This window comes from Corvus brachyrhynchos, unplaced genomic scaffold (genome assembly GCF_000691975.1).
Source record: "Corvus brachyrhynchos isolate BGI_N302 unplaced genomic scaffold, ASM69197v1 scaffold86, whole genome shotgun sequence".
Taxonomy (NCBI): Eukaryota; Metazoa; Chordata; class Aves; order Passeriformes; family Corvidae; genus Corvus; species Corvus brachyrhynchos.
In genome coordinates this window covers 656564-668048 of record NW_008238647.1, presented here as the reverse complement: position 1 = coordinate 668048, position 11485 = coordinate 656564, and the positions used below count along the sequence as shown (strand labels likewise).

General features: G+C 34.9%; 1 protein-coding gene across 2 annotated transcripts in view; it reads left to right on the top strand.

Annotated features, from left to right (window-relative positions):
- The window catches only part of DYNC2H1 (dynein cytoplasmic 2 heavy chain 1), a 155050-nt gene extending 144809 nt beyond the window's left edge, over positions 1-10241 (top strand). For both annotated transcript variants that reach the window (XM_017737642.1, XM_008636292.2), the window contains exons 88-89: positions 5684-5800; positions 9664-10241. In XM_017737642.1, the coding sequence (XP_017593131.1) occupies positions 5684-5800; positions 9664-9822 (276 nt within the window). In that variant the 3' untranslated portion in view covers positions 9823-10241. The remainder of the gene's footprint in view (positions 1-5683; positions 5801-9663) is intronic.
- The last annotated feature ends 1244 nt before the right edge of the window (positions 10242-11485 follow it).

The following is an 11485-nucleotide window of genomic DNA, read 5'->3' as shown; positions in this document are numbered from 1 at the left end:
AAAATGTAATTTTGAGGAGTTTTCAGTCTTGATACTTAATTAAGAGAAATGGTTGCCTGCTTCATTTCATGAGAAGCATGAGAAGCGTGAGAAGATAGGGGTGTAGAACTTTGAGATTAATAAACCAAGGGACTTTTAGGGCTAGGAATAAACCTGGTATAGGACCAACCTTGGAGCCTGCAAGTCACATGGTCTAATGTTACAGATTCAGACAAGACTTCTAAGTCCATAACAGTAAGCAAAACTGAGTTTCACATCTCAGGCCAGTCATTCCAGTAGGCTGGCTATCAGCTGCAGATTACAGAAGCTTAAAGTTCTCCAAAACCATCTTAACATTTTTGAAAAATGTCTGAAGTCAATGTCAAGTATCTCAACACCCTGAATAACATTATCTCAGTATATTCATCTATTAAAAAATACCACAATATTTTACAGTTGCTAGGTTGAAATAGTTGCTTATCAAATAAAGAATGAGAGGGAAGAGTTTTGTAACAGTACTCCAGTTTTTATTAAACTTCTAACTGAGGTTTAAAATGTTTTAATGTGTGAGAATTTATGTGGTAAACTTTTGGCAATACTAGTTAAAGTACACTGTTAACAGTCTATATCATATGTAAGCAAAAAGGTTAATGTATATAATCTAATGCTTTACAAGAATGTGTCATGTTCTACAAGGGATTGAAAATCAAAAGAGAATTTTGTTTAAGAGCAAATTCTCTGCCCTGGGAATGATACAAGCAGTTAGGTGAGTGGTTATTTTTAGCAAAACATAAGAATCTTGTCATGTTTCTTCACTTGATTTGAGTATTATCTTCTCCTCTGTAAGAGAAATATTCATTGATTCTCTGTTAGTAAGTATTCACTAGTCTTTTCACTGCTTCTTTTAATCTTTGATGAACAGAAACGCTTTGGAACCCTTTGCAATGCTGAATATTTAGATTTCCCTACCATGAGTCCTTCCTCATGCTCGTGGAGAGCTGAGGAGAAACTTTCCCATTAGTAAAGCTAAATACCACATGGACTGTAGCTAGGGCCTAAAAATGTCATTGATTCAGAAAAATCATTCTCTAAAATGTGTCTTGTTTGATAAGGATCCTCTAGCTTGCACATTAAGCTTGGTTTGCCTGAGCCATATGAATTTTAATATTGGTAAACTTTATACCTGCAGTTTCAAAAATTCAGGCTAACCTCGTAGAATGAGAAACTATTCGGAGTGGGAACTCAAAAAAAAACCAAAAATCAATCAGCAGAATAGCTAAGTCCTTAAACATTATACTGTGATGAGGTAGCTGGGACCTTGTTTTACTCCACCTAAATCAGAAATTTGGAGTTTACCAAACTCCCCTACAGGAACCAGACCAGGTGTAGGCTATTCTGAGGTTTGTCAGTCTCAATTGATGCTAATGGTGTTATTCCACTTTATGTAACTAACTCCACTGAGAGACTTGATTCTGTACTCACAGAGTTGGGGGACTCTGTTTCAGGGTTTGGGGAGTCATGCTCGAGTCCCTGAATCAACAAATATTTAAAAGCCTAATAGAATGTCTCTGTTGAAGGATTGGCACAAGTAGGAATGCAGATGAATTTAAACCTGATAGTTACGCATACTCTGTGTAACTTTCTTAGTAACACTGTCAGGTTTTGAAGATGTATTCTTCAAGATTTTTTCTTACCTTTAATTTTAAAAGGTTTTGATGGCTTAGAATTTGTTCTGTGATAAGGAAAAGAAGAAGATCTCTTTATGATCTGTGTGATGAAAATGCTTTCTCAGTTTTCCTGTGATTTTAAAAAATGGCATCAAGCTTCAGCAATTGTAGATATTTGATCTTTCTATGCCTAAAAATACAAATAATTTACCCAGTGATCATCTGTAAGTTAGAAGCATGCAGTGCTAATACTGTCAGTGAAACTACAAAGTAGGCAGAGGAACACTCAGGGCAAGAACACACCTAAGTCTGTATGAATTATCAAATCAGGTGTTAAATTATCAGTGTCAATTCAGGTGATGGTTTAGATGTATGATGTGGAGTGGACCTCTTCTAGTAGGAGGTGATGAATATTTGATTTAGAATCAATCTGTATAAAATTACACATTCTTTAATAGCACTCTGAATTGCTTTAACAAAAGGTACTGAAAATGTATGGCTGTTGCACTATAATCACAGATTGATATGCAAATACATCTCTTGGTTTGCTTTGTGCACTGATTGTGCTGTTGTACAAAAGCAGGTAGTCATTCCTTTTGGCCTTCCATTTTCTGTATTGTAGAAAAGAGTGAAAGAAAGGAAGAAACATGGCAAGTGACTTATTGGGTAGTAAGTAATATGACCTTGGTTAGAACTTAATATAAATAGTGAAAAATAAAAAATTATTGAAAGTCTCAAATTCACAATATGAGTATTGATATCAAAACTATACTCTTAGCAACTGAGAGATATATTATTATAAGGCATCCTGAGAGGTCTTTTTTACAGTATACCTCCATCCTGAAATATCAATAAATTAATGATGGAGGCCTGCAGAGGTAATGAAGTGAAAATATGACTCCTGAATTCCGCTGCAGTTTGCATTGTTTCATGGGAAATTTTGGCATTAATTAGTAAGGGAAAATCTGTTGCAGAGAATTAGAAATTTAGAAACAGACATACTTTGGACCATGGTATCAGCACACTTTCTACAAAGGTATTTTAAAGAAACATAGTCTGGAATGTGTGAAAATAACTTTTTTGAACCTAAACTAGTACCAATAGCTGTGAACTGCCAAATTCTTTCTAAATATTAAAAATTATGGTCAACTCCTGCCATTACTCTCTGCTGAGTTTCACAGATATTATGATTATATTACAGATGCTGTGAAATTCATGTTTTTCATAGTACTTGTATTTTCTCTATACTGTTTATTATAGAAGTGAAAACATGGCTATGGGAGTACTCAGACAAATGGTGTCTTGAAAGTACATTGTTCTGGTATTGTTGATTTTTTTCTTAATATCTTTTAATACTGAATCAAAGCAAAAATTTGCTCTTAATCTTCAAACAGTTTCTACCATTGGTTGAAGTTTTCCAGGAGATCAAATGGTATTATTTTACATAACTATAATGTCAAAAGGACTACTGATATCAAAAGAAGAAACGTGCAGTAAAAAGTTTTTTCAATAGGTGACCCACTTCTATAGAAATTTCTTTCAGAGATGTTCAGGATGGCCAGACCTTTGAACACCCTAGCAATAAACTTTAAAACCTCTTCATCAGACCAGTCTTTCTGCAATAACTTTGCCAAACTTATTTATTAAACTAAACTCCCTAAAATTACTCCCTGCAGAAAGCAAGAAGGACAGAAAAAATAACATAGGAGATGAATCTTCCTAATATTTGTGTGATAGGGGTAAGGAAGAGCTTTGAAAGCTTTCAATCAGAGTTGTAGTGAGATAAAGTATAATCTAGGACCTGTGCATATTATAAAGTGAGGCCTTAACAACAGAGAGCAGTAGGAAGGAGTCTGTGTTAAAGATTCAGTATATTCATTAGTAAGACTTTCTTCATTTTATGCCATTTAGGATACTTTTATTCGTAATCTTTGTTGTTTCAAGGCAGAAGTGGCACTGGAATGTATATAGGCTATCATTAAAGATTATTGACACCCAAACTTTTCTGCATAAAGCCAGCTTTTTCCAAAATCTCTCTGCATAGAGAGTTTTTGAGTTTGAAAAGAAGTGGTGCAAAATATCAAAGGTTAACACCGTACCTTAAAAGCAACATACCTGAAGAGATCACAGACTTGGCAGCAGAAGTGAGAATAGTGTTCCACCTTCATAACAAAGAGCAGACCTTAAACTTTTGACAAGAGGTTGAAGGATAAAAAGAGTTTTTGCAGTTCCAGATTAAAACTTGAAAAATATCATTCATTTCACTGAGGACTTGTTATAATAATTTGTGAAAGTTAGAGAAAAAGTCTACTCTGAACTTTCCATTTGGGGTTGTTTTGGTTCACGTTACCCACAAGTTTTGGTGGTTTCACTCTAAGTCCTATTCTGTATGAAGCACAGATTGCTCCAAAGAATGTTGTCACTTCTCTGGTCACTGTCTATCTGAAAACAGACAGAAACACAGCTTTGTTCTATGTCCTTTTTAAATGCCATGTTTTATAACAATTATTTTTCATGTTAGTTTATGTACATCTGCATCTTACACATTGTAAGGAAGAGTCCCCAGCTAAGTGTTAAAAGAGAAATGTGAGTTTAAAGAAGCAAATTCTTGAAGAGTGTAATGCCTGTCTACAATAAAAAGAATAGTTAGATATTAAAAATGCAAAATGTAATCTTAGCTAGTTTACAGTTACTACATTATTAATTAAAAACCCCTAACACTTGGGAGGACAGCATTGCTTTTCAAGCATGACAGTAACCCCCATTGTGTTACTGTTTAATTCCATCTTTTCGTGTCAAATAAATAATTTTAGAATACTAAAATTACCTAAGCAAATTATATGCATTATATCTTCTATGATACTGATCTTCATTGTAACATCATACTTTAACCCCTTTTTGCAGTCTGGTGGATGTTTTAAAATTTCTTGCAAGGGAAAATATATTAGAAAATGACGTTCTTCTCCATTTTGGTTATGTGGTCACTCATTCAGTTTCCAGCAGCACTGTATTTCCTAATTCCAGCACTGCTTTATGAACCTTGCATTTGGTGAAAGCCATCCTCAGCCATGATAAATTTAATTCAGTGCTTTAGTATGATAGTATAACAGACAGATGATTTTCAGATTGTAGCTTCTGTTAGAGAGCTGCAGCTGGAGAGTTAGCCTTTCAAAAAGCTGCATGAAAGTTGTTATTGAGTTAAGTTTTACTGCGGTTAAAGCTGAAGTTCTCTCTTCAGCAGGCCAAAATAACAAGTAGTAGTAGTAGTATAACTGGTGTTATTTGTAATGGAGAAAATAATATGATCAACAAATACTGGAGATTTTTTTTAAGAAATCCTGAATAAGTATAATTGTCACTAACTTATGGAAGACTCCAGAGAAGAAAAGAGAGAACCTGTAATTCAGAGGCTGAAATGACTTCATTAAAAGAAAACACTTGAAACATGTTGCATATAAAGCATTGCATACTTACTTAAAGAAGCAGCTGTAATTCTTCTTTAATTTTTTTGCGAAACAACAGTTTATCTAAGAAATCCTGGGTTTGCTAAATAAAATTTTCTCTCATATTATTTCAATATATTTTGTTTGCCACTGCTGAAGCTCTGTAGCTGTACATTCCATTCTTTGAAAGCTGTGCTCAGATTTCCAAGCAGGAAATCATGCTTATTGCAGTGATTATTCTTCTCTTCTTCTAGACATTATAATGATTGTGAATTTGGCTGTTGCTATCATAATTCCATTGATCTAATGCCAGGCAACTGCAGTTTCATAATTGATGACATTTACAGGTATTTTTCTCCAGCATATCAAAGAATGTGAATCCAAATCAGAGGAAGTTCACACTGAAGTGTGGTCCAGATCTTGCTTTTAAATCATGTTTCCTATTCTCACAAAGGACATAACAATAATTAATTTCCTGTTATTTAAAAATATGGTCACAGTAAAAAGGTTCATCATTTATTAAAGCACAATGTAATCATTATTGGCATATTAAGTCTATTATTTATGTTTGAATATTTTGTATTTCCATGGCAGATCAGTGGCTTACAACTGGAAGGTTGTCATTTCGATGGAAATCGACTTTCAGAAAATCTGCATGATTCTCCCAGTGTGTCATCTGTTCTCCCTTGTTACATGGCCTGGATTCCACAGGTACTAAATTATTAAAAGCCCTAAACTTTCAAGACCCATAATTTGATTTTTTCTGTGTAGTAGCTTTTCAGTATGATGTTGCTGACCTGTTTTCCTTCCATTTCAAAATAAAAATCCCAGTCTTTACTAGGAAAAACAGTTACTTTATTTAAGACAGAAATTTATTATAATTTTGTTAATATTCTTTAGCTTATATTGCTTAGATGAAGGCAAGGGCTTTATTTCAGTCATACCTTTTTTTATTTGTCTTTTAAAAACATCAGCATATTTCCAAACCTGTATTTAGTAAATGTGTACATGTGTTTGGGAGTTCATTCCTAGAATATATTTTCTTTGCATTTTAAATATTAAAGTAAATGCAACAGCAATGAAAAAAGAGAGAATATGATGTGAGCTGTAAGCAAAGAAAGCCTTTCCCCTAGTTAAACTAATTTAAAAAATGCCAGTGCTTGCAGATTTTAAGACGAGAGCAAAGTAATCCAAACAGTAAAAACTGTTGCTGCTTCTGCCCTCCAATTATCCTAGCAGTCACTGATAAATAACTCAAGAAGTCACATAGAATATATTCAAGGATGTGTCTTTTAACTAAAAAATTGCTTATTTTAGAATTCATCCCACCTACATTTAGGAAGCCCATCCCATCAGAAGGTAGCTGGGATAAATCTGTCTAGGCGTGACTCTAGAGACAACCTAGACCGCTAACTCGGGGAGAGACAAGCCCATGAACACCCATGCACATGGACATAAAAAACCACAACAAAAATCAAATGGAAATGTAGAAAGTGAGAAATAGGAGCAAATGCATCTTTCTCCCTGCATCTTTATCACAATAAATAAAATTAGCAGTGTATTATGTAAATATATATATGGAGAAAAATGTCAACTTTTATCCTGTCCTGTAGAAATTAACTCGCCAGGCAGATAAATTCATTAACTGTAGGAGATTATTATTTGGCAAGCCACATAACTCAGCAGAGTTATCACTAAAGAAAGCCATGTTTAGTTAGAAAACTGTTAGAGAGAAAAGTTCACTGGACCAAAAAAAGTTGAAATTTCAGTTAGAATTGAGTTTATTAATTATGATAAATTATGGCAATGATGACCTTTGTTGTATATTGTGATAGATATTGTGCAAGGAGCTCCATTGCTAACACACTGCTGTATGCCAACTTTTTTTTTCTCTCATTGTTATTTCCAGCAGTGGAAATATAGCATTATATTATAGTACAGCATTAGAAGTGTAAAGGTCAACAGATTTAGACGTTGAACACAGAAGTAAATGCTAGACACCATCTGCACCATTGCTCCCAGCTTGGTTAGAAAAGAAAATAGTGACAATTTTAAAAAAAGGACAGAAAATGAAAACATCACGAAACCTCTTACAAAGCTGACCAGTGAAAGATTTTCCAGTTCTTCAGTATTTACAGGGTTTGGTTTTTTCAGATAAATAAACAGATTTCTAATTTACTTGAGAGGTGGTGCATGGGATAAATACAGAATTGCCAGACATTCTAATATATTGGCTCAGTGGTGGATGGTGGAGGATGGCAATATATGTGATTTTCCATGGTAACACCAAGAGGAAACACATTGAAAATGAGAATTGTAAGTAGTCCTCCCATTGTTCTGAAAAACATTCATCTTGTGTTAGAACAGATTTTTTAGTACTTTTCTGAATAAGACTGTATTTTTTAAACTCCAAAGGTAGGATCCAGAAGTTATACGTGAAATCAGCAGAGATCTTTATCTATAAAATTAAAAAATTAGATTCTTCAATAATCCATGAATTAAACTTTCTCAAATGTACTTATATTTGAAATGAGTAGCAACTGACATCTTTGTGTTGGAAAAAAATACAATTCTCATAAAACACAGGCCATAACTTGTCAACTGCCCAGATTTTAAATACAAAGTCTCTCTAAGGAGAGTTTTTCTGAATTGGTCTACCCTTGAGTTCTTTTGCTGTGACCATCACTGTAAAAATTGACTATAATCAAATACTGTGCTCAGAAACCAAAGCAAAATGGGATATCATGCATTTCTCTTAATTTCATTATCTCTCCTTGGGAGAAGCGTGCATAAAATTGAACATATTTTCTTAGGATTCTTAGGTTTTGAATTTGTTTTCATTTCTCCATAAATACATCTTCTAAAATCTAGTGAGCAAAAATCTGTTTATAATGTAATGCTTTGAAGTAATTTTCAACCAAACTTAAAGTAGCCTACAGGATTTCCCCTCAAAATGCTGCAGTGCTCAAAACAGAATATTTTGAGCTGCTAACATGATGCTTATTCTCATTAAACTGTGAAGGTCCTTGCCAGTTTTAATCCACTGATAGATCCCATGCTGTGAAGCGCGTCACTAAAGGGGATGGAACTGTGTGTGATGCGGTCTGACAAAGAGAATTTTTGGACTGTACTTAAGCCAAGGACATAAGGATTTGTGATTCAAAAAGACTTCCACAGAATGGCTTCAACCCTCCAATAATGTAATTCCTTAAAACATCAGTGGGATTGAGAAAGGCACAAGAATATTTTGTCCCTACAAAGTGTAAAAAAAGGTCTTTAAAGGCAAACTGGCCAGCTTCTGGCTCCCAGCTTTGGCAAAACTTAATTCTCTGATTAAAATTTTACTCTCAGACTGGCTAGCATTTTGTCTTCTTCAGTAGTGTTAACCAAGGGATAAACGGGGTAAGTACAATCCTTCTGAGAACAGCTGAGTTCCTGATTATTAAGTTACTCTATACAAATATTGCTGCACATCGATCTTTTGCAAGGATTTTAACACTGATGTCCAAAAGACAGGGGAAGTTGATTTTCAAAAGGGACAAAAAAAATTCTTCTTTACACTTGACATGCAAGGCAAAGTGCTGGAGACAGTTACTGTTTGCATGTTTCCTTTTTCCCGTTTTTAGTTATTTTCTAATACTGGAGCATCACTAAGTCACATTTGATGTGATCTGAGTTAAAATGACACTCATTTTTATTTTAAATTCTTTTCTGACAAGTGTGCTGCTTTGTTATTTGGTTTGTGACAATCTTCTGACATTTTCCTGTTGACAGGAAGGGACATTTTGAGTGTGATGCTTAATATATATCAGTTGAATCAAACCCTGAATTATTTGCAGTAACTAAATACATTATGGGTTGAAATTAAATGCTGTAGGAAGTCTAGACTGAGTCTTTGAGCTCAGTTCTGGGGTCACACATACAGACAATGCCCCATGCAAAGCCCTAAAAGCAAACTGCAACCAAGGCAGTTTGTGTGCAGACAGCAGAGAGGAGCAGTTCCATAAAATAGCCTGAAATGTGTGGGGTAAGATTTTTCAGATTGTAGTTCCTGCAGTATGATGCTTGCAGGTATCTTGGATCACACCAGGGGCTGTGCCCCGGGAGGAGGGCAGGGTTTGCAGCAGGGATGGAAGCGGCAGTAGGGTCTGCCAAGGGCACGGCCGCCGCAGGACTCCAGCCTGCCAGGACAGCTGCTCACTGCACTTCAGCACAGGGGCTCCTGAGCAGCTTTCTCCCTGCAGGAAACTGTTCAGCACTTCCCTTGCCCTGGTTTGCAGACACTTTTGGCATGTTTTTGGGAGGGTTTTAGCTGAAGGAAGGTTTTTATACCTAGTTCATAGGATCACCCTGTTATGTACTTCCTGGTGTTTGAGTTACGGAGCGAGCAATTTTTCTGAAGTCTCTGCTTCCTTGGTAATCCTTCTCCTTAGTGGCCTGAATGCAGACTTTCTTGCCCAAGGCTGCAGTGTCCAAACTGTATCTTAGCTTTAAATACCATGCCAGTGGAGATTATTGCTTTCTCGTGTTTTGTTGCCTTTTTAGGTGATAACTAAGTGCTTGTTTGTTGACAGGATGCATGTGGCCCATATTCTCCAGAGGAATGTATATCTTTACCAGTCTACAGTAGTGTGGAGAGAGACCGTGTGGTTACAAATATTGATGTACCCTGTGGAGGAAACCAGGACCAGTGGATTCAATGTGGTGCTGCTTTATTTTTAAAAAATCAGTAATCTGAAACTGTGCTAATTCATGAAGTTAAGAGACATTTAAACATGTAATTTCTTACTTACTAAAAGAGAACTTTAGATTAATTCTTTTATATTTTTAAAGCAATGGTTTATTAATTCCTGCTTATTTTTTTAAGATATATTCAAATAATTCTACTTGATAGAACTTCAGTGTATCTTTGTGGCATATTGTAAAAATTAACATGGCACTATTCAGCAGACTGCTAATTTGGGGCATTTCTTAAGATTGTAATGTGCTGTATTTCTTCTTGAACTTGTTGAAATCTCTTCTAGTTTGCCCAAAAATACTGAATATAAATTCAAAGTCAGCATTTTTTTCTTTGATTGGTTTTTTTCATTATTCTTTTGGAACTGTTATTCATGTTCCTCTGATATTTAATAAAATAAAACTATAAAACTTACCTTTTGTAACTGAACTTTAATGTTTTACTTGAGGATAAGAGTCAGGATAAATGTTTCAGTCTCTTTTAATGATGTTTTACTTGTAATTATATTTCTTTGGATAAGTAGTAAATAATAGGACTTCCACTAACTTCATGCAGAGTTACAAATTCATGTGGCGTTACAAAGTTAGGCTACTATCATGGTGATTATCTAAAAGTTACTGAAAAAACAATTATGAAACTGTACTAAATTCCAGTAAAAATGTGCACATAAAGGCTCACAATAGCCAAACACTTCCTTAGACAAAAAAAAAGAGATTTCCATCCAGTTGTTAAATGAATAACAGAGGGGTATAATAGTGCTTTTGGTGACGTGAGGAACACCTGGAATCTTGTTCTTAGTGCAGGATACCCAAGGTTGATTTCACTTTCATGATGTATCATGGGATGCTGTCACAGCATTGGAGTGCAATTAGACAAAATCCCAAAATCCAGCAGGAAGCAGCATTACTGATGTCTCAGCGTAACAGTTGAAAGTGTCTAATTTTTAACTGGAACTACACACCTCATGAAGATATTTTTAAAAGCCAAAGGCAAAATAGCACTTTCTTGGATTTTTTGGAAAACAAATAGGTGGTTTGGCTCTGAGATACCTGATAGACTTTATCTTCATTTTGAAGTAGTATTTAAATTAAGACTATATTTCACTTTCCTGATATTTTTCATTGATGGTTTGAGGGAGAGAGAAAGAAAGCAGAGAAAAGATTGGCCTTTTCTCCAGGTCAACTTCCTGAAGAGTTTTTCTCTCTTCTTCTCATCTTTGTCTCTGTGGAAAGTTTTCCATTTTAGTTGTTCTTCTAATTAAAAACTGTCCTAAAATAATTTGATACATTGAACATACATTTTTAAAACTGAATCCTGTCAAAAAGCAGAATATACTTACTTAATACTTTTCAGATAATTGCCTCATCTTCCCGTATGTATTTCACTCTGATTCACTGAGGAGTAAAAAGGTAGCAAATTTGGAAATAAATTGTCTCTGAAGAAAATTTTGGGAAAAAAATGACAATCTCCATCAGAACAAAAGCTCTTGTGTAAATCTATGTACAAGCTCAGTGTGGTTTTAGAGGGTGACTTGTCCAGAGAAAATATTCTGCCATACTAGACTTTCTTGGAGATGAAAAGTTTTGCAGAGGGCATGCTTTTAATTCCCATAGGCACATGTAAAGAACATGCTGCAACTTTCCCTTTTGGATCCAACA